Source organism: Ammospiza nelsoni, chromosome 24 (genome assembly GCF_027579445.1).
Source record: "Ammospiza nelsoni isolate bAmmNel1 chromosome 24, bAmmNel1.pri, whole genome shotgun sequence".
Taxonomy (NCBI): Eukaryota; Metazoa; Chordata; class Aves; order Passeriformes; family Passerellidae; genus Ammospiza; species Ammospiza nelsoni.
The window spans coordinates 1,883,890-1,911,574 of NC_080656.1; the positions used below are offsets into that span (position 1 = coordinate 1,883,890).

At 49.3% G+C, this 27,685-nt stretch overlaps 1 protein-coding gene across 3 annotated transcripts in view; it reads left to right on the top strand.

Moving 5' to 3' along the window:
• The window catches only part of KIRREL3 (kirre like nephrin family adhesion molecule 3), a 413,001-nt gene that overhangs the window by 250,934 nt on the left and 134,382 nt on the right, over nt 1-27,685 (top strand). For 2 of the 3 annotated variants that reach the window (XM_059488439.1, XM_059488440.1), the window contains exon 2: nt 19,128-19,205. The exons of the other annotated variant lie outside the window; for it this stretch is intronic. In XM_059488439.1, coding sequence (XP_059344422.1) covers nt 19,128-19,205 — 78 coding nt within the window. The remainder of the gene's footprint in view (nt 1-19,127; nt 19,206-27,685) is intronic. 3 annotated transcript variants of the gene reach the window in all.

The following is a 27,685-nucleotide window of genomic DNA, read 5'->3' on the forward strand; positions in this document are numbered from 1 at the left end:
GCTCAGGGAGTGAGGAGAGCCTCCCTCTCCTCTGTAGTGCTGCAGAAAGTCTCCTGTGTGACACAAACGTGGTCCCACATCCTCCCAGAAGCAGAAAAAGGTTGTGGCTGCTCTTTCCTGATGCCAGTAGGGGTATATGTACAAATCACAAATGGGACAGGACTGCTGTGGAATGTGCCTTGAGCTGTTTTATTTTCCAGCATCAGTCTCATTCCATGGTTATGACAATGGGAAGATGCCAGCAGCTCACATCTCAGGCAGCAGACTAAGAATTTAATGTTACAACTCACTTTATAAGCTTTTTGACCAATCACACAAAGCAAAAGCACATTGACAGTAGTTCTGTCAAACCACTATAAGCACACATATCTTTGGTTAAAACAAGGCTTGCTTATTTCAAATACAATACCTGCTTGTGAGCCTTAAAACACAACACACAGAGCTCCATTATTAAGCTTAGAACTTCCTAATATCTCACTAGATAAACTTTTCTGCAGCTTAGGGAGTTTTTCTAGACAAGCATTAATACACAGACCATTGTTCTATTTGTCTTTACTTTTCTACAGTTTCAATAATTTTTCTGCTGACCCATCTGGCTACTGCTTAGCTCTAACCACAGTTCTGCTGCCTCTGGGGCCTGCATCTTGCAGCTTTCCCAAAGCTGCAAATTCCCACAATTCCCCCTCTCTATTCACCTAAAAAGAAACTTTCATAATCGTGTCGTTTATTACTTGCATTTTGTAGCTAAGCTGGGAGTAAATAACACAGATGAGTAAATAATAACAGACCGGGCTACACGAGGAGGCTTTGGCACAGCCAGAAGGGAAGATTGATCCTAAGGGGTTTGTTCCTGGTGCAGAGCCGTGTTCTTCCTTGGCTGGATGCACCAAGATGAGCTTGAGAGGACACGAGGCAGGGCACAGATGTTGGGGAAGGCACACAGGGATAACTTGGCACAGGAAAGCTGCTAGAGCCTGCATTTCCCAGCAGTGTGCTCCGCTGTTCTGCTGAGCTGCTCTGCTGATCAGGATTGAGAACGGGCTGGGGACAGGTCAGGTTGCTTCATTTCATGTGGTGGCTCCACTGGGAAGGTGGGAGCAGGATCATGTCCTCATATCTCAGGGTGTTCCAGGATGGACAGGCTGCAGCTGGAGTAGAGACAGGCATAGGCACTTCCCAAAAGTGATATCAGCCCTCGAGGCACCTCCCAAAAGGTGATATCAGCCCACAAGGAACTTCCCAAAAGGTGATATCAAGCCCTCAAGGCAGTACCCAAAGGTGATATCAGCCCACAAGGAACTTCCCAAAAGGTGATATCAGCCCTCAAGGCAGTCCCCAAAGGTGATATCAGCCCACAAAGCACTTCCCAAAAGGTGATATCAGCCCACAAGTCATTCCCAAAGGTAATATCAGCCCTCAAGGCACTTCCCAAAAAGTGATATCAGCCCACAAAGCACTACCCAAAGGGCAACACCAGCCTACAAGGAGGAAGTTTTCCCAGTGACAGTGGTGAGGCACAGGGTGCCCAGAGCAGCTGTGGCTGCCCCTGGATCCCTGGCAGTGCCCAAGGCCAGGCTGGGCAGGGCTTGGAGCAGCCTGGGACAGTGGAAGGTGTCCCTGCCATGGCAGGGGTGGCACTGGTGGCACTTCCAGGCTGCTGCCATCCTACAGGAGCCACACGTGGCTGTTCAACCCAGCTGTGGTGCCACCCTCCTGCTGGGACATGCTGTGAAACTTCTGGAGGCGTCTTAAGATCTCTTAAGAGACAATTAAGAATTTCAGTGTTGCTTTGATATTTGTTGAACAAAACACTGACACAACACACCAGGCTATTCGGGTTTGGTTTAACTTGCAGTTTAGGTTTCAAAAAAAAAAAAAGAGAGAGTACGAAATGAATTAGCAAATTATTTTGATTGCTTTGTTCATTTTTCCAGCGAGAAAGTTACCCACCTGGAAAATACTGACTGGCTGCAGGCAGGAGCAGAATTTATTACCTGAGATAAATGGATCTGGGATAAAAGTCCTCTTTATTTTTTCATTTTAGCTGCAAAGGATGATATGCTTCTGTTCTGCTCTTTGTGCCCAAGATCAAATAAGAAGGAACTTTGCATAGGTGTGCCAATGCCTTTCAAGGGGAAGTTTCTCCCCCCACCCCAGCCTTCCTTTTCCTCCTGGAAGCAGCACCTTGGACTGGAGATGAGAGCAGTGTTTGACGTCCTTTTCACAGTGATGCCAGCATGACTCTGAATCCCAGAACTGGCACTCATTCTGCGTTCCATCCATGTGCACAGGCTCTGATCTCTCTACCTTGGCCTTGTTTTATTCCCTTTTTTCTTCCTTTCTTTGCCCATTTCTTTGGAACAGAAGGCTTTGTGGCAGAAGCCTCGTTTCATTTCCGCACAGGTCCCGAGGGGCGGCTGGCAGATCTCACGTGCAGGGTGTCAGCTGCATTAAATGAACATGCTCAGATCACTGTAAATCCCTATTTACACATAATAAACACGAGGATATAAAACACAGAGGAAATAATACATTATTGATTACAGCAGTGGCATGTAATGTCCTTTGAAAGGCGGGTGGTGCTTGCCCATCCATCAGCGCTCTGAACACAGATCCTCCTGTGTCACAGACAAATTTTATGAAAATCCTTTCCTTAGGACTTTTTCTCCTGAGAAGCTGAGAGGCCTCAGGAACAAAATGTAAACAATGATTATCTGCTGCTGTGGAATAGAGCAGGTGCATCTGTGATTGGCCTCATGTGGTTGTTTCTAATTAATGGCCAATCACAGTCAGCTGGCTTGGACTCTCTGTCCCAGACACAAGCTTTTGTTATCATTCCTTCTTTTTCTATTCTTAGCCAGCCTTCTGATGAAATACTTTCTTCTATTTTTTTAGTATAGTTTTAATATAATTATATACCATAAAATAATAAATCAAGCCTTCTGAAACATGGAGTCAGATCCTCGTCTCTCCCCTCACCCTCAGACCCCTGTGAACACCACCACAGGGTGAATCCTTGGGGATTCAGCTCTGTGTGCCCAGCTGCTCTGTTCCCTGGGAGAGAGGATGGGCAGGAATGGGGAAAGGTGGCTTAGAGCTGTTGGCAGATAGAACAGCAAAGGGAGATATCAGCCTACAAGGAAGAAGTTTTGACAGTGACAGTCATGAGGCCCTGGCACAGGGTGCCCAGAGCAGCTGTGGCTGCCCCTGGGTGCCTGGCAGTGTCCAAAGCCAGGCTGGAAGGGGCTTGGAGCAGCCTGGGACAGTGGAAGGTGTCCCTGCCCATAGCAGGGGGTGGCATTGAATAGGCTTTAAATTTTCTTCCAATGCAAACTTTGCTATGATATTTCCCCAAACTATGCTATGATATTTCCCCAAAATATCCCCTGCAGCCATGTCTTTTGGCGTGTTGGAATTTTCCTTTAGGCAAGAAGGTGCTTGAAAAATATTTTACTACAGGTGTAGCCAGAGCATTCAAATCTCATTGTCTATCCCACTCAGAGCAGACAATATCTCCCATAAGGAGTGGGTTATGGGGTCATGTCTATGTGTGAGCAAAATGAAAGCTTGGTACAACACCTCGGGGGTGCAGAGTCTTTTTTTGGGATTGGGAAGGATGGCTCACAAGCCCTGACATCACTCCTATGGCTATCAGTCCATGCACTCCAATACAAAAAGTGTGGTGGTTTTTTCTCTGTGTGGATGACTTTTTGTTAGGTTTTGTGTTTTTTTTTTTTTAATGGTGATGTGCTCACCACCTGAGGTGCCCTATCAGCATCACTGCCCTGGCACTCGTGTTACAGTGATGAAGAGCAATATTTTGATGGTTGCTGAAATTGTAGGTGATGATTCCTTCCTTCTCAACAGCAGGCACCATTCCTCATCTCCCATGCGATTCATGAAATTCATTCCTTTGTTTTATCTCTGGCTGAGGTTGCAGGCGAGTGAGGTCGGTGAGGCTTGACAGGCATTTGGAATAGGTTTTGTTGGGTTTAAATGAGTTGAGAGTTCAAAGCCAGGCAGGTAATGGAGCGGTTCTGCTCCCCTTGTTCACTTTGAGAGGATTGCAGACCCTGCTGCTCCTCACAGCTCTGCTTCAGAGGCAGCTGCTCCATCAGGGGAATCCTGAGGTGCAGCTGGGTTAGAGGGAGTGCAGGACAAGGGGGAATGGCTTCACACTGATGGGGGCAGGGTTAGGGGGGATATTGCTGATGCCTCAGGTTTTGGCTTTTGTATTTTTCACATAATGTGCTGCTTTAATGTGTGGGTCTGAGCTTCACATCAGGGCATGGTGAGCTCTGTGCACAGAGCAGGGAGACAAAACAATTCCTGCTCCAGCTGGGGACCAAGGACAAATGATCCCAAACTCAGGCCCAAGAGCACAAACAACATGGACTGAAGAGAGAAAAACAAGAAGGGACTGCATGAGCTAAAGCTGGAATTGGACAATTAACTCCAATATACAAATGGAGCAGAACTGATCACAGTGACAGACCCCATGCCCGGTCATGCATTTTGGGACCATTTTGGTTCATCTTGGGTGTAGCCCTGGCTGGGCTCTTGTGCTGCCCAAGGTGCATCCATTGAGACCTTTTAATAAATCCCTACGTTATTCTTTAAATCCATCCAGCCCCGTTCTAGGTCAGCCTTCTCAAAGCATCATTGGGAAGAAATCCTTCCCTGTGAGGGTGGGCAGGCCCTGGCATAGGTGCCCAGAGCAGCTGTGGCTGCCCCTGGATCCCTGGCAGTGCCCAAGGCCATGTTGGAAGGGGCTTGGAGCAACCTGGGATAGTGGAAGTTGTCCCTGAGGATGGAATGAGATGATCTTTAAGGTCCCTTTCAACCCATCCTTTTTATGGTTCTAACAGAGCACCTTCATGACACATGGATCACTTGACTCTGCACATGGGGAAAGCTCCCTGCCCCACGAGCTGCCCCAGCCTTGGATCCAAGCTGTTTACTCACTCGTGGGAGCTCTGCAGTGAAAAAATATTAAAGTTCCCTTTTCCTGCAGCTTTTTTCCTCCAGGTATTTAATCTTAGTTTACAGATGAAATGTGCAGTGGAGAAAAAGATGCTAATCACACAGTTGCTGCACTCTGCTCCAGTCACTGAAAAATTTATTACCATCTGTCCTGGACTGGACAGGGCTGGAGCATCACCCTGCTAACAGCTTTGGAGCAGCAGCAGAGAGACCAAACATCACAGCAGGGACCATCCCCAGCCCCTGGGGCCACCAGGGACCTCGCAGGGGCTGGTGCAGGAGAGCTGCACTTCCTAATCTGCTCTTGGCTCAGCTCTGAGGCAAAGTCTGGGCTGGGCTGGAAGCTTCCAGCACTTGGCTGTGAGTGTCACCAGCAGCTTCCTGGTGTTTCATGGTCAGAGGAGATTTTTATCAACCATTTGTCAACACTCTCAGGTGTCACCCTGGTTTTTTTAGATTTTCTAAGCCTTCTGATGTTGACTTTCTTGTTGTGAACTTTCTCACACATTTCTGTAAATAACTCATTGTTTTGCATTCCTTTATGGAGGAGGAGAAAGTTGATGGACTATTGGTTTGTCCAGTGTCATTGGAGAGGTGGCACTGTCACCCTCCAACCCACTGTCACTCTTGGAAAACTATAAATGTTGGAGTCAGAAAATAAACTTCCCTTTTCCTTCACCTTGAGAACAGTGGTGTGCACTTGGGTTTTTACAGATCCTCTAGTGACACTCAGGCACCTGATGGGATTCTTGGGGTGTCCACTGCAGAGCCAGGAGATCAACTCAATCCTTGTGTGGGTCCCTTCCAACTCAGGACATTCTATGATTTAACTACTCAGCTCTTCCCTCTTTTTTTAGACAGCTGTTGAGGTGTCATTGTTTCGGTCTCCCAGATACAGCATTATGTACATCCCTAACAGGTCCCTTCCCTGGCTGTAACAGGGCACATGGCTTTACATGATCAGGTTATTTTAGGCTTTTATAAACCTGCAGCAGAAGGCAGGGTCAGAAATCAGACCAGAAATGGGATTTCTCTGCCTCCCAAAGAAAGGTGTTTGGCTGTGCAGCTTTCTGAGCATCTTGTAATATCAAACTGTCTTGGAAGTAGAGTGGTTTGATTTTTGGCCTGTCTCTGCCCTCAGTGGATTATTGGACTTACAGTTCAGAAAGACTCAAACTGCAGCTCCTGTGATGCATCTTAAATACACGATTTTCACTTGGCTTTTTGCAAGACCAATGTTTCTTCCTGGCAGATCCTCCAGTAACTGTATTTCCCCTCTAGCACCAGCAAGCCCAGCAGAATCTTGGAGCACACAACCATTCCATAAAGTCCCTCTCCTGTGGCTGTGTTTGCTTATGTCTCTCTTTTTTTTTTTTTTTTTTTTTTTAACTTGGACTATTTTCATAAAACCTCACACCTTGGAGAACACAAAACTGCTGAGCAAGGAGATAATCATCAGTGGTGCAAGGAGTGCTCGTGTCTCTCCTGCAGCAATTAGCAAACCTTAACGCAGCCTTGGCTCTCTTTCCAATTAAGCCCTGGCAAGCTGGAATGCACGATGTGCTAATGAAATGGGGAGTTTTGGAGCTCCTCTGCTGGCTGTTTGGAGGATATGGGAGCTTTAGGCTGTCTGCCTGAAACGAAGCCATTGAAAGTAATGGGCTGGACAATCTCACCCCATTACTTTTAATGGGGTTGAGAGAGTGCACGGGGAGCAGCACTGGGGGAAGCAGGGGAGCTGTTTCCATAGATCATCCAAGTTATGGCCAATGTTGGGAAAACGCACCCCTGGCAGCAGGAGCCGTGTGCAAGGACAGGGCTTGGCAGGGAGGGAGCAGGGAAGGTGATAAAGGCACCGGTGCCACCAGTCAGCCCTGATGGGGGATGATTTTGGTCAGGGCACAAGGTCCTTTTGGTCCTTTGGTCACAAGGAGGGGAACTGCTGGATGGGAGAGATCCCTGCTGCTGGGTGAGGGAGATCTCACTGCTGGATGTGGGAGCTCCCATTGCTGGATGGAGGAGATCCCATTGCTGGGTGTGGGAGATCCCATTGCTGGATATGGAAGAGATCCCATTGCTGGGTGTGGGAGATCCCATTGCTGGATATGGAAGAGATCCCATTGCTGGATATGGGAGATCCCATTGTTGGATGTAGGAGATCCCATTGGTGGCTGGGAGAGATCCCATTGCTGGGTGAGGGAGATCCCATTGATGGATATGGGAGATCCCTGCTGCTGGATGGAGGAGATCCCATTGCTGAATGGGGGAAATCCCACTGTTGGGTGAGAGAGAATCCATTGCTGGATGTGCTGGATGGGGGAGATCCCATTGCTGGGTGAGGGACACTCCTGCTGCTGGGTGGGAGATCCCTGCTTTGTGCCTGCTTTGGTCCCTCCCTCACACCCATCTTCCCTCCCTTGTACCCATCTTCCCTGGTTTACCTTCCTGCCCCTGACCTGTGCTAATTGCACCTGCAGAAGTGGAAGCAGGGTTTAGTGTGATGTGATTTCAATGATTTCAGCTGAGGCAGCTGAGCATGGCTGGCAAAGCATTTGCATGGAGATCCAGTTAAAGGGACCAAGTGCAGAAATTGCGAGTTTTCAGGTCAATTAGGAAACTGAAAATGCTCGAAAAGGGGGAGGGATGGTCATGAGACACAAATATCACAGAAGATTTAGGCTGAATGCTGCAGCCTGAAGCTGCTGTGGATGCTCAGTGTCTCTGGTGTCCTCTCTGGAGCTGGGCAGGGTGAGCAGTGCCAGGGCAGGGTGAGCTGAAGCAGCCCAGCCTGAGGGTGCTGCTGTGGGTGTCTGCATGGCCTGGGGGCTGCATTTGTTCTTTGGACGTGGAAGGAGCAGGGTCTGGACAGGGCAGCAATCAGCCTCCCACAGCCTGAGATTTGCCCACTCACTTTCCTTTCTCCTCCTGCTGAGCGTGGCCAAAGCTTTCCCTGCCAGTGCCTTGAACCTCAATACCTCAATCAAAGCAGAAAGGGAGTGTGGTGATGAGATAATCCCTTAAATCTTATGGCTTTCTCTCTGTAATTGGTGCCTTGTTCCTTGGTGGAGAGTTGGGGCCTGTTTTCATGCTGCCCCTTCTATTTAGCACCACAGCAGGGACTGCAGCAAATGCACCTCCAAGTGGGATGAACCTGGAATTGCTTCTTCCTTGGCCAGTTTACTCATCTGTGATGGTTTGGTGACACCACCACAAGGTTCCCCAAGCTGTTTAGGAACCTCAGCTCCCATTCAAATTCCTGGGAAGTAATTCAAGTTTGGATATCTGAGGAGGAAATGGGGATTAACCTGTGCCCTAATTTACACATTCACATCACTGATCCCTTTCATCTTGGAGAGGAGACAGAACAGCAAGAACTGGTCACAGCAGGTCTCCTGCCCCTTCCCACCTCACAGGGAGGAAGGCAGCTAAAAGAGATGGCTGAGAGTTGCCAAGGAGAGGAAAAATGAAATAGAAGCTGAAGATCAGAAATATTTTTAAAACGCCTCAGATGCAGAAGAATTGCAGCCGTGCTGTGAGGTAACCAGCAAATAGAATTTAATTATACAAAACACAGGAGTAATGGAGCTTGTGAGGCTGGAGTGTGATTTCCCAGTAATCGGAGGACAGCAGGGATCCCTGCTTGGGCTGTGTGTGTGTTCACAGAGAGCAGGATGGTGCTGCAGAGCTTTCCCTGCCTCAGAAGGAAGGGATGGGCACAGCTCCTCCAGCTTGGACCAGCTGGGTTCTTCTTGGGGTGGGCAGCACGTGCAGCCTTTGGAGCAGCTGGCAATGGGGGTTTCTGGATCAGGAGCAGGAGAATCTGGGGCACATGGGCTCACAGGCAGTGGCTGAGGTCAGGCAGAGGAAAGCTGTGATCCCAGCACGTCTCCAAGGGCAGAAGTGGTTTGTGCTTCCCAGTGCTGCTGTCCATCTTCCAGACTTGTAAGAAGGATGGCTTAGGCAGAAACACATCCAAGGTGGGAGGTGTGAGGAGCCATTGTTGATCCAGAGCACGGCTGTAGATGTGACCTTTACAGTTCTGTGGGTTTATTTTTATTATTTTTCTCTCCAGCTTATCCACAATCTGTCAGAGCAGCGTGGGGACTTCCAGGGTTTATTGCAAAGTGTTTCCATTGCCATGTTCTCCTCCCAGTTGAGCTTGTTTTATTGTGTTGGATATTCACCTTAGGGAGTTTGTTGGTTTGTTTGTTTGGTTGGGTTTTGTTTGGTTGGGTTTTGTTTGGTTGGGTTTTGTTTGTTTGTTTGTTTGTTTGTTTTTACAAGGTGCTCTGGGTGGGGAGTGAGGCAGGGACACTCCTGTTGATGTGAGGAGCTCTGGACCTGCATGTAAATGTGGCTCTCTGAGTGACAAACAATGTTATTTATTCCACCATGAGATGTTCCCACCAGGCCCCAGGATAATGTGCTGTGGCTGTGGCTGATGCTGCTTGGGTTGGGGTGGGACACACAGGGGTCCTTCAGCAGGAGCAAAGAATGGTGCTGGGGCTTTCAATGAAAGGAGAAGCCCCAGTGAAATCAGGCCTTCAGAGAAAACACTGCACTCTTAAGGAATCAAAATGTGTGGATTTTGTGTCTTTCTCCCTGTCAGTTTTGTTCTGAGCTGGTTTTAGACCATCTCAGTCTCACAATCCCTGCTGTTGAAAGCCCTCCCAGTTTGCAGGAGCACGTCCTGATCCAATCACTGGAGATGGAGCAGGAGGGCTCAACACAGCTTTAGACCAGCTCAATCCATCTCCCAAACTCCCCTTCTCCTGCAGCCCCCCCAGTTCACACAGACCCCTTGTGCTGCACACACTGGGGCTTTTTCAGTCTCTGGGCCATGGCCCCATTAAAGCATTTTATTTCTCTGGAGAGCTTTTTTCAGTGGAAGGGCTGCTGCAGAAAGCTGGGATGGGTTTCATACATGGAGGGTGGGGTCACTTTTCTGCTGTCTGGAGCTGAATGTGCAGCTGTGGGGTTTGGTGGCGTGAAAGAAGGCGGGTGGAGGAATGTATGTGCCAGGTCCCCAAGTCCCTGCCAGTGCAGGGCTGAGCTGCCAACAGAGCATTGGGGAGGAAGTGACAGCCCAGGGCCACCCCAGCCCCTGGCTGGAGCAGAGGAGTTCCTGGAGGAGGTGGAGCAGCCAGACAGGGTGAGGGACACTGCCTGCTCCCCTCTCCTGCCCTGGCCATGGAGGAGCTGCATGAGCACATGGATCTGTGCAGGCTGGTGAGAGCAGCCACTGCAGTGAGGCCAAGACAGATGTGCCCAACCCCTGGGTGTCCTGCTCTGTCCCTGGCTGTCCTGCTGTATCTCTGGCTGTCCTGCCCTGTCCCTGTTTGTCCTGCTGCGTCCCTGGTTATCCTGTTCTGTCCCTGGCTGCCCTGCTTTGTCCCTAGTTGTCCTGCCCTGTCCCTGGCTGTCCTGCCCTGTCCCTGTTTGTCCTGCCCTGTCCCTGTTTGTCCTGCCCTGTCCCTGGCTGACCTGCTGTGTCCCTGGTTATCCTGCCCTGTCCCTGCCCTGCTCTGTCCCTGGTTGTCCTGCTCTGTCTCTGGTTGTCCTGCCCTGTCCCTGCTGTCCTGCCCTGTCCCTGGTTGTCCTGTTTTGTCCCTGGCTGACCTGCCACCTCCCCAGAATCAGCAGATCCTGTTGGTTCAGATCTCTTCCTGGTGGGACAGCATGGATGGTGATGTGTGCTGGTTTCAGGGGCTGACCTGGGCAAACCCTAGGAGACACTGGGGAATGCATGGCCAGGTGCTTGCCTGTTGCTTTAATTTCCCTGGAAGGCTTATCCCAGCCCTTCCTGAGCAGCTCACTGCACTGGAACAGAGCATTTGAAGAACTGGCTGGAGCAGCAGGTACAAGGGGCTGGAGTGGAGCAGGTTCATCCCCTTGGAGTGCAGGTCAGAGCCACCAGCAGGGGAATTGGTGGAACAACTCAGGAACCTCTCAAGGAGGATCTGAGCTCCAGGGCTGCAGCCAGGCCAGGAGCACCAGAGGGGCTGAGCCAGGCTGAGCCAGAGCAGCTCTTGAGAAATCCTCCAAAACTTGTGTGAACTGGGGGGAAATGCTGGAGCTACCCCTGCATCCCGGGAGATTGTGGAAGGAAACACCAACCCCACGAGAGTGGAGCCTTCAGAAGGGGGGTAAGGAGGGAGCAGGTGCACCCCAAATTCCCATGGGACTGCTGATTGAATTTGGGATCGTGGACAGCCCCACCAGCCTTTTCCAATGCCTGGCTGTGTTTTTTGCCATGATTCTCTGACTGTGTAGGGTACCTGAATTTGGGATCATGGGCAGCCCCACCAGCCCTCTCCAATGCCTGGCTGTGGTTTTTTTTGCCATGATTCTCTGACTGTGTGGGGTACGTGACCCAGCTCTCAGCAGAGCAAACAGGACTGGGTTTGATATTCAGTAGTGAAAAAAACAGATTGTTTCTATATAACCTTTTATTTGGTTTTCTTTCAAGTAAAACCCTGTGTGTAGAAGTTACAACTTTTATAGTAGGAAATACAGCAAAAATACTTTTTCCTGCACATGAGGTGTAGTTAAGCTGTGGGAGTTGCTGCCCCAAGGCCTTAACAAAGCATTCTGGACAATTTGACCAGTGTAGAGACATGCCTGTGCACACAAAGCTGTGGAAGCTGTTTGTGTGGGAAGGTTCAAGTACCAACAGCCACCTTACTCTGGGGTGAATTGGTTTTCCTACTGCAGCTTTGAGATTTGTGAAGATTTTTCTTCACTTGTCAGATGCTCCCCAAATTGGACATGTTTGTGAGAGGTTCAGAAAAAGTGCATCAGCCATGAAGGGCTGGGGAGGAGAGTGGGGAATACAGACAGATTCAGTTCTGAACTTTAGGGACCAAAGGCTCTGTGTTGCCACTAGAGAAAAAAGCCTCTTCAAAACACTCCAGTGCTGAGTTACAACTTGGAGGTGCCTCTTTTCCCTTCATTAGCCAGGGAACACAGGGATATCATTCCCTTTGCTCAGCAGCACAAATCCCTCTTCTTTCTTTCCCCTCCTGCCAGTTGTGTTTCCTGCTAAGAACAACTTTTAATTGTCTGGTACCAGGGCAGAGCTTGTTCCTGGGGAGAGCTGCCTCCTGGGTGTTTCTCTGCTCTTCCTCTTGAAGCTTCCAGTGCTGCTGCCTTTCAAGGCACCTGGAAAGCTGAATTCCAATATTCAAGGCATGTACCTGTCCAAAGTTGTTTGTCCCAAAAAATGCCCTCCTGGGTTATGGAGACTCTGGTTTTCCACTGGGTTGAAAGAAGCATAGCGAAAATCAGCACATCCAAGCTTTCCTGTCTTTTTCCATTATGGTTTTTAACCCAAAAGAAATGTTTGAGAGAAGTTTTAAGGATCCTCCAGACCTTCATTCTTCAAATTCCCAGTAGGGACAACAGCCCTGGGACTGGTTTGTGCTGTTGCTGTTCCCAAATGTAGGTATGTGCCTCTCCAGTGGTGTTTAAGAAAAATTTAGGTCTTACAGCTCTACCTAGAAGTTCTTACAGACCTACCAAGAGGTTCTTAGACCTATCAAGAGGTTCTACACAGGGCTTCAGTTTTGGGGAGCTTTCTCTCACTGTGCAAAGTTGAGCTTTCCTCTCCAAGGTCCTCACCCTGTACAGCAATAGGAGAGGAGATTGGAATGATAAATTCTTCATCCAGAACTGGCTCCTGAATGGGGACAGTTTCCCACAAGCCCTGTGGATGTCCTTCTCTCTTTCCAGGTCTGTGGGCTGTGGGAGAAGAGCCAGTTGTGTTTTCCATCTCGGAGCAATGAGCTGGCAAACATCTCTGCTCCATCTGTTTTCTTTCATTGATGGATTCTTTAAAGTCAGATTGTGGTCCCACAGGGACACACTCAACTAATCCTCTGCTTTTAAGATTTTATTTGTGCAATAAATGGATGACAAGGTGGTTTGCGAGTACATAATACAATAAATGGGTTTATAAATGCAACTTTTTTGCAGATCACTGTAGAATAAAATACAATACCAGTCCAGCATTTAACACTGATCTCTGCTTCATTCATATTTCAAACAGTAATGTGCCCATTTTCTCATCTGGGAAGCCTCTTAGTTTTTTTAATACATTTTTATAAATTAACCAGGCACAGATTTAATAATAACATGAATTTGTATGGCTTTTTTCATCTCTGAAGATCTTGGATTGCTCTGCAGACTTAACAGTGTAATATAGGAATTCTGTGCCAAAGGATCTGTTTGCTCTCTGCCAAATGGCAGCAGGAGTTTGGATGGCTCAGGAATGCTCATGGATGAAAATAACATCAAGGGGGGAAGCTTGAACCCAGCACTGATGGCAGAGAACTTGGAGGAAAGGTGATCCATGGCTGCCCAGGGCAGGGTCCTCTGAAAAAGAGGTTACAGGGACATTTGGGATGGTTCAGAGTAAATCAAAATGATGAAAAACAAAGAAAATGCTCCTTCACCTATTTCTTCAAACTTTTGGGATGCAGCATCTCCGGACACAGCGAAGCCAAGAGCATGGAAAACCCTGGGAGATCAGGATTTTCTGTCCATATTGCTTCTTTACCAAGGCACCCATGTACCACAGGGAACTGCATCCACCAGGACAGGAAACTCCTGAGTGGGAGGAAGAGGATTCTCCATCAAAATCTCTTAGATTTGGTCAGGTAGGATCTTCTCCTTGCTGGCCAGCTTAGGAACATGTCAAGCTTCTTTCCTTGGAGAATTTCATGCTCTTTGAAGAGTTCCCAGCTGAATTCTTTGCTTCTGGGATCTCCAGGTGAGATAAGGCTTTTCCAGCCCTCTGCCTTGCCCAGTTTCCACATTCTGGTGTCACTGACTGTAGGATATCTACCATGGAGGTTGCCCATTCCCCATCCCAGAAAGTAGAGTTCAACTCATGGATATAACACGCAATTAGAAAAAATATTTACAGGTAGCAAATTGCCATCGCTGTAGAAGGAAAACATGACAAAATGGAAACGTGATATTTATGTTAATACAAAGTTTTAAAATTTTAATTTTAGAGACCAGCTGTTTCTGCTTCTCTTATAAGAGTTTAATTGGTATATAATAGCATAGTTAATTAAATACAAATCAATAGTTTAAACCAGCTAATTGATATTTAATATGTATGGGAAAATATAACTTAGTTGTAATATCATTAGCTCAATATTAAATAAGCAATGGAATTGCAATTATGCCTTTACAACGATTATAAAGTTTATCGTTCTTTAATAAACTTGCAATTAGACAGGGTGAGCTGAAAAATTATTAAACAGGTATTATTGGGCTATTAAATGTTTATTATCATTCCTGGTGGGATACAGCTACACAATAGTACATATTATGATTATGTTAATAAACCCTTATTACAGCTTTGCAGCTTTAGCCTTTAGTGCACCGGTGATCTGATATTTCCTTCCCTTCCTGAGTGGTGAGGGAAGGAATTGCCTTGAAATTGAGAAAAGAAATGCCATACAATGAAAGAACTGAGGAAAAAGCAGAAGTAATCTGTAGTAGTGGCCAGCACTAAGAGATCTTTCTTCCTAAGTATCTTTCCCCTCTGTTTCCCAGGGTGAGGATCCCTTGATCCCTTTCTCAAAGTCTCCGAAGGTCTGTCTCTTTTAATTGGCTTTTGCTTCATTGTCACTGGCAATTTGTGGCTTGAAGTTGCTCCTGCTTTGTCCAGTGAGTGGCTCTTCTGCCAGTTTGGGGGTGAATTAATGCAGGTTCTTCTGAGAGGGTCAAAACCATGGTTCTGCTGGGTGTTTTGCAACCAGGATACCTCAGATCCCACTTCATCACAGTGTGTGAGATGATCAACTTCAGCTCTAACTACTTTTGCCATGCTGAGAAATTCAATTATCATCACAAGGAAATGGATGGGATTGATTTGGGGGAGATGGGAACACACAAGGGTTAAAACATTCTGGTTTTGGTGTGTCTCAGCAACACCCCTAAAGCCAAGACATTTAAAATGCTGCATATCTGCTTAACTCTTTTAGCTTTAGGTAGCCACTAAAAGCCAAAATGGTGGGACATCCTTAGGCAGCAGAATCATCTTGAAGTATTTTACCTTTTAAAGGCACTCTCAAGTATTTAAAGGTGCCTTTAGCTATAAAGATTTTTGCATGTTCTCACAAATTTATGGTATGAATTATTATAATGCAGTGCTTTTGTACAGCTCCTTTCATCATGGGATATCAAAGTGGTTTATAAGTGTTAATTATAGCACCCCTTGGGGAGGCAGATGGGAGCCAGGCACCCACAGCAGCCTGCTGAGCCAGGCTGCAAAGAGGCAGGAACCCACATTTCACTGGAATCCAGCCCAGCCTGAGCCTTTCTCCCTCTCTGAGGGACCTGGGACCTGTGGGGCAGCACAGCCACTGCCTGGGGCAGAGCCCCTGCCCACAGCCCCCTTTTTGGGAGCTTTCTGCTCACTGCAAGGGGCAGGTGAGAGCTGGACACCTGAGTGGTGGGATTGTCCTGGGATGCTGCAGCTCCTGCTGCCACCAGCACTGCCCTGGCCTGGGCTGCTCTGGGGCCACCATCATCATCATCAGGAGCTGGAGCTGCTGGGGTGAGGCCAGAGAGGCCATGGAGCTGCTCCAGGGCTGAGCCCCTCTGCTCTGGAGCCAGGCTGGGAGAGCCAGAGAGGAAAATGCTCTGAGGAGAACTCAGAGCCCCTGGCAGGGCCTGAAGGGGACTCCATCCCAGAGCCCAGCTGGTTTCTCTCCAGGCAGTAACACGGGGCCTGACAGAGACAGGAGCTGCAAATCAGACTGTTGGAGAAAGGATGCTCAGGCTCTGGGAGGAAAAAATATTCTGAGTTCCTCTGTTCTCCACTGGAGAAATGGAGGGGGATTGTGGGATGGATGATGAGGGGTGGGGCATCAGAGAGACATGGAGCTGCTGAGGTGAGTCCAGAGAGGCCATGGAGCTGCTCCAGGGCTGGAGCCCCTCTGCTCTGGAGCCAGGCTGGGAGGGCTGGGGGTGCTCACCTGGAGAGGAGAAGGCTCCAGGGAGAGCTCAGAGCCCCTGCCAGGGCCTGAAGGGGCTCCAGGAGAGCTGCAGAGGGACTGGGGACAAGGGATGGAGGGACAGGACACAGGGAATGGCTCCCACTGCCAGAGGGCAGGGCTGGATGGGATATTGGGAATTGGGAATTGTTCCCTGTGAGGGTGGGCAGGCCCTGGCACAGGGTGCCCAGAGCAGCTGTGGCTGCCCCTGCATCCCTGCCAGTGCCCAAGGCCAGGCTGGACAGGGCTGGGAGCAGCCCTGGGACCGTGGAAGGTGTCCCTGCCATGGCAGGGTCCTTAAGGCCAATTCCCACCCAAACCATTCCATGATCTTGGTGACGTTTGTGCTCATGGTGTGTGCAGGGGTGGCAGGCCCACTCAGCCCAGGTCTGCGTCCAGGAAAACCCACCCAGCATCCACTCACAGGCCCCGTGTGCACGTCTGAGCAAGCAGAGCTGGCTCACTCAGCTGCACTGAGGGCTCTGCTGCCTTGTCTGACGCTAATCTAATTGTGTTGTTTTAATTACTTTGATACCTTGGTGCTCGTTGGAGGCTCAATAGCAATCGATGTGGTTTTGTTTTCCTATCAATAAAGACATGAAGGCTCTCACCTGCTGTGCTGGCTCTGTGCTGTGGGCCCTGGGGGCTCAGGCAGGCTCTGCCCAGCACACGGAGTGTGAGTCCTCACAGGATCCTCATGGAACCTCCCCCAAGGGCAGCAAGGTCTTATCGACCCTCCTTAGCAGCCAGGGCTGAGGGAGGCAGCTGAGCTGGCTGTCCCTGCAGTCAGAGGCATCCAACACCTGCAGGCCGACACCTTTCTGGGTGTGTTTGTGGTGGAGCACTTGGTGCAGACCATGGTGGAGCACCTTATCTCTGTCCCAGAGACCAGGAGAACTGGCTTTCACCATCAGACCTGGACAATAGCTGCTCATTACTCCTTCCTGCTAATTCAAGAAACCACTGAGAGTTCTGGTGGTTGAGTCATCTGCCCTGATCTTTAGACATCTTCACCTGAGTTAGTCACCCGCTTTTATGGCTAATGAGGGAGTTACAAGCACCCTCAAAGACACTGTGAAAGGTGGAGTCACATTCTGGAGATGCCTGTTTCTCTCTGGGGCATTCCCTCCAGGACAAGGCGAATTAAATTTCAGCTTACTCTGATTATTTCAAGAGACTTGCCTTTGTCTGAGCATCAGCCTCAGTGGATTGACATGTGTGATTTGTTTTGGTTAGATGCCTTAGGACCAGAAGCCTCCTACAAGGTGGACCCCTGTATAATGCTAGAGAAAGTGCTTTAACTGGGCTTCTGTGTGGCATCAAAAGAAGTCTGGTTTTTCCTAGGTTTAGGCTCAAATTCTGCCTCATACTGTGCACAAGAGGAGGATGTCACCACTCTGCTGGGATGCTGCGGCAGCGAGCACTGCTAGGGAGGGATTCCCTATGTCTGGGTCTGTCACCATGATATTTTCTGAAAAATCCCTTTCCCATGATTTTTCTCCTGAGAAGCTGAGAAGCCTCAGAGGAAAAGAAAAACAATAATTATCTGCTGCTGTGGAATGCAATAGGTGCATCTTTAATTGGTCCATGTTGGTTGTTTTTAATTAATGGCCAATCACAGTCAGCTGGCTCAGACTCTCTGAGAGTCAGGAGCTTTTGTTATCATTCCTTTCTATTCTTAGCTAGCCTTCTGATGAAATCCTTTCTTCTATTCTTCTAGTACAGTTTTAATATATCATTTTCTTCTAAAATAATATATATTATAAAATAATAAATCAGCCTTCTGAAACATGGGGTCAACATTCTCATCTCTTCCCTCGTCCTAAGACCCCTGCGAACACCACCACATGGGTTGGGGGATCTTCCCTCATCTCATCACATCACACTTCCCTCTTCCTCTGGACACGATCCAGATCTGCGATTCAGCCCCAAATTTGCCTCGTGGCACTGAAAGCCAAGTTTGCCAGGCAGGTCCTGCTTCACTCTCCAGGCCCGGTCCCGCCACCTTGATATTTTCTGAAAAATCCCTTTTAGTATAGTTTGAATATATAATTTTCTTTTAATATAATATGTATGATAAAATAATAAATCAGCCTTCTAAACCATGGGGTCAACATTCTCATCTCTTCCCTCATCCTGGGACCCCAGCGAACACCACCGCATTGGTCTGTGGATCTTCCCTCATCACATCACATCACATCATATCACATCACACCTCCCTCTTCCTCTGGACACGATCCAGATTGATTCATCCCCAAATTTGCCTCGTGGCACTGAAATCCGAGCTTGCCAGGCAGGTCCTGCTCTGCTCTCCAGGCTCCAGTCCCGCTGCCTTCCCCTCCTGCAGGCGAGCGAGCGGCACAACTCCACAGAGGGGGCTCTGCACAGTCCACAGCCACATTAAGTAAACATCAAAGGGGCTTTGATCAGCAGGGCTCTGCAGAGCACAGAAGCCCCTGAGGAGCTCTGCAGGTCCGCAGGCAGCGTTGGGGACATGGTACCTTAATTTTCTGCACTGTGACACAGGAGGATTTGTTTGAAGAACGAGAGCTCTCTGCCTCTCTGCGATGCGCACGGGGAGAGCGCCTGTGCTCGCAGCCTACTTCTGGAAAAACCCACGCTCAGATCTCTCTGTTTGTTACCAAGAGTCAAAAAGCCCCATTAACAAATGAAGGCATCAAAGGCCTGTGCCTCCTCAGACTCTGGCTCTCTCCTGCTCACAGGGTCACTTGCTTGCTTCTAAAGAGCAAGATTCCTCAGGCCAGAATTCTCTTCCCTACTGAGGCCCATTTCACGTTTCACTTTGCTGCCCACTAAGGGAGAAAGGGATGAGAGAGTCCTGTTGCTGCAACATGCTGTTGTGGAAGAAGATGCAGCTCATTGCCTCACTTGGAATAGAGGAGAGCTTAAGGACAGGCACGGGAGGGGATGCTGACCCTCCTGTCTTTAGATACAGTCTTGGGCCCCAGCCAAGCTCAGCTCTGTGAGGCTGACCAAAGACTTCAGTTAGGTGCCCACCTTCCTGGCGCTTCTCCTGTAGGGTGTCTCCAGCAGGACTTGCTCCCTGCAGCAGCCCCAGGTGCTTGCTCCTGTCCCCAGCCCAGTCTAACCCCACGCTCTCTTCTCTTGCAGAACTGGGGCTCCCAGGAAGAGGATGCTGCCTAGTACTGGGGTTCATGTACAAGGAGAAGTACCGCAGGATGACTGAAGGTGAGCAGTTTCCTCACCTTCTCTTCTTCTTCTTCCTCTTTAGCAATCTCATTGAGAGGGGCTTCACCTCTGAGGGCGTGCTGGGTTCTTGTTCCCACCCAGAAGAAAATTCTGCTTCCCCTTTGATCTCTGGAACATCTTAGAGGGCACATGGGGAGCCCCCTGTGTGAAGCTGCAAGAGAAGAGCAGGAGCTTTGTAGTTCCATACATCCAAAACCCACTGTCTTTTCCTACAGAAAGGATTTGTCCCACAGGAAGCTCTTGCAGCAATTGCTGCATCTACTCTTCTTGTTCTAGTTGGGTGGCAGTGGTCCCATGCCACCTCCAGAATCCCAGATTCCGGTGCCTCTGAACATCACAGAGTCACCATTACATTGCTCTTCAAACTTCTGCTAAAATCTCCCTATTTTATATTCCAGTCATTCCCCAAGTACTTTATGAGCATTGATTAATCCATAGAAATATCATAAATAATTATGAAGCATAATAACTAAACAAAAACTATTTATGTTCAGAGGAACTGCCATCCTTGCTTCTGGTAGCTTCTTTTCCTGGAGCCAGCCCTGGTGCAGCCCCCTCTGATTAATGTTGGATGAGAGAAGGAAGCCCAGAGCCCTGTGAGATGGGAGGGTCTCCAGGATGTGCCACAGGGAGTTGGCTTCCGTGAGGTCACTCTGGGAATTGGAAACTTGACCCAAGCATGGATTTAACCCTTTTAAGGGATTCTGATTGGAAATAATTTGGACAAAGGGTGTGATCTCTTGCCCTGCTGGGCTTCCTTTTCTGGAAACATCCAAGGTCAGGCTGGATGGGGCTCTGAGTGGCCTGGTCTGGAGGAAGGTGTCCCTGCTCACTGCTTGTGTTGGGTGACCCTGAAGGTCCCTTCTAAACCAAACTATTGCATGATTCTTTTTCCCTGCATGGGATGGAGTTTATCCAGCAGTTAGCCATGGGGGTGTCTGCTCCTGCAGGAAGCCTTTTTCCATAAGAGTAAAAGGTGAGTTTATTTCCATGAAGTAAAACTCTCATAGAGGCAAGTTTATGGTTCAAATATCAGTTAGAAGATCAAAGGTTCCTTCACGTTCCCGGGAGCCCTGATACTGAGCTGATAACATGGGGAAAGTACTTCACAAGGCTTCACCTCATGCTTGTTAATTACCACACGCTCTTTAAACATTGATTAGAGGATGTTTTTAATGGGAAGGGGCTGCCCCGTGAGACAGGAGCGTTGTGAGAAGGTGCAGCCTCCGTCTTGGTACCTTTCTGTCCCTCCAGGCTCTTGCACAGGCTGTCTGTGGCTGTGCCCAGACCCTGGGGATGCTCTCAGGGTGTTGGAGAGCTGGCAGGACCCTGGGCATGCTGCCAGTCCTTTGGGATTGCTCTGTCCCCTGATGGATTCAGAGCCTGCGTCAGCCAAAGTGAGCCCCCTTTTCAGGCTGAGCGTGGCTTTGTGTAGAGAGAACAAAGAAACATGAAAGGCCAAAAGTAAAGCTTTTGTGAGGGAAAGGGAACAAAGTGTTCCTGCCTGACATGCAGCCAGTTTCTGGCCCCTGCAGGCTGCAGGGCCATTATGTTTAAAGGCACAATCTGCCAAAAAACAAAAGTCAGGGGGATTTCCATGGCTACAAAGACCACCTAGGACTTGTGTTTTCATTAGAAGCAGTTACAGATGACAATTGCAGACATCTAGCTTCCCAGGGTTTTGGTGTATTGCAGTACAGATCCACGCTGTATGGTGTGTGAGCTGGGGTGGGGTCAGTGTCTGGTCATTCACAGGAATTTCCTGCCCAAGGTGCCTGAGCCAGACTCTTTGGGACAGCTCTCTTACCAGAGTGAGGAGAGAGAGCAGCTCCCCCTTTGTATTTGTGCCAAGTGAGAGCTTTTTCTCCCTTTAAAAAGAGGCTGAAGAGCAGCTCTATTAATAATTACAAGGGAGCTGAGGGAACTGAAAGCACAGGAAGGCAGTGGGGCAGTGGGATAATATGAGGCATGGGCTCTCCATCCCAGAGGAAATTGCAGGGATCATTAGAACCTTCCTGTCATTTACTGAAGACATCTACAATGGCTTGGAGGGAGATAAGCACAAGAGGAGTTAGAAACCTTGACAGTGTGGAAGAATCTTTTTCTGATGGGAAATAATTTCTTAGGTTGGATTTCAGGAACAGGTTCTGTCCCCAGAGGGTGCTGGCACTGCCCAGGGAATGGGCACAGCCCCGAGGCTGCCAGACCTCCAGGAGGCTTTGGACAGCACTGCCAGGGATGGACAGGGTGGGACTGTTGGGGGGTCTGGGCAGGGACAGGAGTGGGACTGGATGATCCTGTGGGTCCTTCCAACTCAGGATATTCTGTGATTCTGTGAACGTAGTGGTTTTGGCTGTCCTCACAGAGAAGATCCAGTCTGGATGCTCACAGATCAGTTGGGCACCCTCTCCCAGTGGGATGAAATAGATCTGGGTTAGAGGTGCCCAGCAAGGGCCTTTGGTGGCACTGTGCTCTTTGCTGAGCAGCTGGCAAGGGATGATGTCCATTAGCACAGCTGGCTGTAGAGGTGGCTCTTCCAGCTGAGCTGGCCCCAGGATGAGGAGCCAAGATCAGTGTCCATGGATGTTGTCATTATAGTGAAAAGTTCTAGTCCTTTTCCCCAAATCCTGAACCATGTCAGGGTCACCATTTGTCGTTATTATACTACAAGAGTTCTATTGTCATTACACTGCAAGGGTTCCATATTGCCAGAGTTTTGTACCTCCTTGATGTTTCATGTAGGCAGCTCCTCTAGGCACTGACTCTTCCTTGTCCTCATAGCAGCCAACTGACTCCAGTTCCCCTCACCCAACCAATCCACTCTTTTATAACACGCTTATCATCAGCTACAGCTGTGGCCTGTTAACATCAGGCGTGCTCCTAATCTTTAATAATTAACCCAGCTGCAACTCTTTAGGGGGTAAGATTACTTCTATACTACCTTTATTTACTTATATTCTATCCCCCTACACATGGATGTGCCTCTGCCCACGTCAGCTCCATCAGCTCCATGAGCTCCTCATCTCACTCTCTGTGCAGTGATCAGACAGGCCCAGGTGCAATGCTGGAGCCTCTCCCAGCTGTCAGGCCCCACGTGATGGGCACAGCAAACGCAGTTTGGGCACTGTCCTTGCCCTGCTGTGCTGTATCAGGTGCGACCACTTCTCGCTTTGTAAAGCCCTCAGCAGGAAAAGTCTGGATTTGGGGGTGGAATTTGGCTGGGGAGCAGCAAGGCACAGCTCCAGCGTGGCTGCTCTGTGCTCATGTGATTGATGACGGGCTCATCTCGTGCTGGGCCCACGCTCTGGTGTGCACTGGGAGCTGTGGGGTGGAATGGAGCTGGTGACAGTTGCAGACAGAGAGAGAGGGAGAGGGAGAGCTGTCTGCAATGACGGCCACGCAATAAAGACGCTCTGGAGTTAATCCTCCACCATCTGTCTTCATTCTGCTAATAACCCACTCAATCAGCTGCTGCCAACTGTTTGTTAACATTCAGAAACAGATACATAATCAGGAGGAGCGTGCTGTTAGCTCAGGAGGGGCTGAATTGCTCCTTGGGAACAGCTCTCCCATGACCACGAGGGTGGAGCAGTGGAAGCCACCATGGGTGGCCTGGACGTCCCGAGGCACCTGCAGGGAAAGGGAGGTGCTGCTGGGGCTGGAGGTGATGCTGACTTACCCTGCTTCTCCCAGGGCTTGTGCCACCCTGATTCCAGGTGATTTTGGAGTAGGGAGATGTTTTCTAGGATGTTGGTCACCATTGTCTCCCAAGAAAAAGGATTTTGAGCTACTCTGAAAATTTGGGCTTGTTCTTCTGTTCCCACTTCTCCTTTCTCATGCAGTTCTCTCCCCAGGAGCAGGCAGAGGTGTGCTGGAATATCTCTCTCTGCTCACCCATCATGCTCCCTGTCCATACCTGCAGGTCCCAAGCCGGGCTTGCTCTGCTCTCCTCTGCAATGGTCCAAGGCAGGAATTCAGATGCTAGCTCCTGCAATTTTACTTCTTGTCTCCTGGCTTTGACTACTTGCCAGATCCAACTCGAGTCATTAGCAAGCGTCACTACAGCAATTATGGCACTTTTTGGCTGCCATTCATAAAGCTACTAACGGGAACGATTAAGCACTGAGAGGTGTCAGCCTTTACCTCCACCACCTGTTCCCACCAGCCACCAGCTGCTGGAAGTTCCTACAACAATGTCCCCCCACGCAGGGCAGCAGGGCAGGGCAGCTCCTGCCCTCCTCTGACCTCCCCTTCCAGTCACTTTGCTGGCTCTCATGTCCTCACAGGTGGCATCTCCATGGCATGGACACAGCTCCTGGAGTATGAGGGGTGGGCTCCATCCCCGTGCCCAGCACGGAGCAGGGAAAGGGACAGAAGGATTTGGTGCAAGCTCTTCCTCCTGGAGCAGTGAGTGGTTAATGATCTGTGCTGAGGGAAGGACAAACCCTGCTCTTCAGAGGGATGCAAACCCTGTCTGCTGTGCCAGGAGGAGGCTGTGCCGCAGTTATCTCTGGCAGCAGCCGCTCTCCGTTGGTGGATTGTGCATTCAAGGTGTCTCCATTCACCACACAAAGCACAGCAGAGCCAGCAGCCTGTGCTGCAGAGAGCTCTGCCTCCTGTGCCAGAGGGACAGCTTGGCAGGTCACCTCTGCTGGTCAGGGCTGCAGAAATCAGCTCAGGAAAGGGCTGCCCGGATCCTGGGGATACAACTTTTCTTTAAAAGCCACCTGGGGCTGTTGGGCAGCATAAAACAGTCTTCAGTTTTGGGAGGGTAAGGAGTGAGGCTTTGAAAATTTTGCAGTCTGAGCTGCAATCACCTTGACTCTTCTGTTCTGAAGGTCTGGGATCTTATTTGAAGGCACTAATGGAAAGCTCTGTTCTTTTGTTCATAGAATCCAAAATGTTAAGGGTTGAAATCATCTGGTCCCAACTTTCCCCTGCCATGTTCAGGGAGACTTCCCACTAGACTTGGGTGCTCAAGGACTTGTCCAACCTGGCCTTGGACACTTCTGGGGATGGGGCATCCACACCTCCCTGGACAACCTGTGCCAGTATCTCTCTACCCTCACAGTGAACGATTTCTTCCTGATATCTGGTCTGAATTTCCATTTGTACTCATTCCCCCTTGTCCTGTCACTACAGTTCCTGGCTGAGCCCCTCTCCAGCTTCCCTGTGGCTCCTTCAGACACTGGCAGGTGCTGTGAGGTCTCCACACAACCCAATCTTCTCCAGGAAGGTGCTCCCATCCTCTTGTCAAGTCCATGGCCTCCTCTGGCCTTGCTCCAACAGCTAGTTCTTGGGGGAAGGAGGAAAGATGGAATTCATCCACAAACCTCAGACATGGGACAGGGGTGAGTTGGCCCAGAGAGACAGGGACAGTGGTGGCCTAAATGCAAGGAGAGCCACCAGCCTGCTCTGTTTGGGGTGATTCCTGCATCCCTGCAGCCCTCACAGACTGCAGCTTCTAGGATCACAGAACCATGGAGTCATACAGTGTTTGGGATGGAAGAAACCTTCAGGATCACCCAATTCCAGCCTCTGAAAGATTGGTTCTGACCAGCCCCTGCCTGCCTGCAGAGCTGGGCAGCTCCTCATGTTCCTGCTCGTGTTCCCAGCTCTGGCTTCACATCATGACCTGTGAGCAGCTCTGTGGGGGGGGTTTGTCCTGAGCTACAGGGTGTCTCCAGTCTGCAGCAAGGTTTTGGTGCTGCCAGAAATGGGGAGAGAATTGTGTCTGCATATGAAAGCTGGTTTTATGGCTTGTAATTATCTCATACCCATCCTTAGAATAATTATAGCTCCTCCATTATTAATAACTGGAATTCCAGTCCTTGTCATAGATCACAAAATGGAGAGGAAGCTCAGCCCAGGGTTTGCATAATGTACCTTGGCCTAAATTGAATAATTGGTAAAATGGTGAAAATTGTTCGTTTTTTCCCCCATTCCTTGGTGCTGGAATTAGTGAGATATTAGTGCAATTAGCCAGTGCTTCCATTTGAGGCTGCAATCATTTGGTTTGTAATTTAGAATAAATGTAAAAGCCCACTTATGCTTCCAAAAGGATTATTTGTCCTGTTTAAAAGTATCTAATGGGGTGGCTGTCATCTAAGCAAGATACATTTGACCCATTTCAATTTGTTTCCCTTTTAATCTGCTATCTGTTTTCCTGGATCTTTTTTAATAAAAACATAAAGAAGAAGCGGGCAAGAGAGACCAAAGAGGGAGAGAATAGAGGTGTTATAGATCTGGAGTTTATCATAAGCCAAAGTAACTTGAAACCAGGGCTGTTAAACTGCAGAAAGCAATAAAAAGAAAACACTATTTGGAATCGTTTAAAGGGCCGAGTGCCTTGTCAATGAAAGGTTGCTCTATTTGACTGCTTCTTAATAGCTTCTCTGAGGCAATCTGCAGCTCCTGCAGGAGCGAGGGCTGCAGCTCCTTCTGCAGCTCCCTCTGCAGCAGGGCAGAGCTGGGGTCCCTGGGGAGCTGGGCAGCAGCTGAGGTGGGGAAACACCAAGGAGGACAAAGAGGGAAGGAGATGGATCTAAACACCAAAGTAGGTTAAAGCTTTAAAGCATGTCACAAATATCGAAATCCTGGATAATGTGGTGGGCACAGGGCATAGATGCACTGCTGCTTGTAGGGCTGTGGGCAGATGTGTGCCCAGTTCAGCCACAGAATCACAGAGTCATGGAATGGTTTATCTTGTAAGAGACCTAATGCTCATCTTATTCCACCCCCAATGGGCAGGGACACCTTCCACTGTCCGAGGCTGCTCCCAGCCCTGTCCAGCCTGGCCTTGGGCACTGCCAGGGCCTGCCCACCCTCACAGGGAACAATTCCCAATTCCCAATATCCCATCCATCCCTTCCCTCTGGCACTGGGAGCCATTCCCTGTGTCCTGTCCCTCCATCCCTTGTCCCCAGTCCCTCTGCAGCTCTCCTGGAGCCCCTTCAGGCCCTGGCAGGGGCTCTGAGCTCTCCCTGGAGCTTCTCCTCTCCAGGTGAGCACCCCCAGCTCTCCCAGCCTGGCTCCAGAGCAGAGGGGCTCCAGCCCTGGAGCAGCTCCATGGCCTCTCTGGACTCACCTCAGCAGCTCCATGTCTCTCTGATGTCCCACCCCTCATCATCCATCCCACCATACCCTTCCATCTCTCCAGTGGAGAACAGAGAACTCACAATATTTTTTCCTCCCAGATCCTGAGCATCCTTTCCACAATGGTCTGATTTGCAGCTCCTGTCTCTGTCAGGCCCCGTGTTACTGCCTGGAGAGAAACCAGCTGGGCTCTGGGATGGAGTCCCTGCTCTTTTGGGGAAGATGGCTTGTTCAGAAAGGCTGGTTGTGCCTCTGCTGCAAATGTCACCCTGCTTGACCGCCTCTTCTGCTCCTGCCATAGTTCAAACTGGTTCAGTGAACCCTTCCTGCCAGGAAAACCTCTGATTAGAGCGTGGCACTGAGGCACAGTGGCATATTTGTGCCACCCATTAACAGCCCAGCAAGGCAGTTGCTGCCTCAGAATTACTTGGATTTATGGGAACACTTAATCTGGATCTTGCAAGTGACTTTTACATCTGCAGCAGCACAGGCTGAGCATGAATCTTCCTGAGCCTCAAGGATAAATAGGAGCTAGTCCTGTTATCCCTGTAAAACGTGACCTTTCTCCTCTACCAGATGCCAGCAACCTCAGTGCTGCTGTAGAAGGTCAAACTGCTCTTGGTTCTCTGACCTGACAGTGGGAAGGGTCTCTCCTTTGGGAGCAGACCTGTAACCTGCCACTTGGTTTAGTTCAAGCAGTGTTGGCTCTGCTCAGCCAATACAGCAAAGCCCAGAAACAGCTCCAACCACACCACAGCATCTTCCCACAGCTTTGCCTTCTGGGTTTTGCATGGTCTGCCCCCTGGAAATGGGATTTCTGCCAGGCTTTGCTGCAAGCTGCGGAACCCTGGCACAAAGGGGTGCAGCAGTGGTGGCTCCGTTATCAGCTGATCAATCACTGTCATATTTTCTGACAAATCCCTTTGCCAGGATTTCTTCTCCTGGGAAGATGAGAAGCCTCAGCTTCTCCTGTGTTTGCTGCTGTGGAATGTGGTCTGGAGATTGTTTATCCAAACATGTGAATTGTTTTTTCTTAATGGCCAATCACAGCCAGCTGTGTGGGACTCTGAGTCAGTCACGGGTTTTTATTATTCATTCTTGTTAAGCCTTCTGATGTATCCTTTCTCTTTCTATAGTATAGGTTTAGTATAGCATAATATAATAGAATATAATAGAATAATAAATCAGCCTTCTGAGAACATGGAGTCAAATTCTCATCTCTTCCCCCGTCCTGGGGACCTCACAAACACCACACTGATCTCCAGGGATGGAGGCTCGGTTATCAGCTGATCTCCAGGGATGGTGGCTCTGTTATCAGCTGACCTCCAAGCACGAGATGCAGTGGGAACTTTGCATTCCTCACA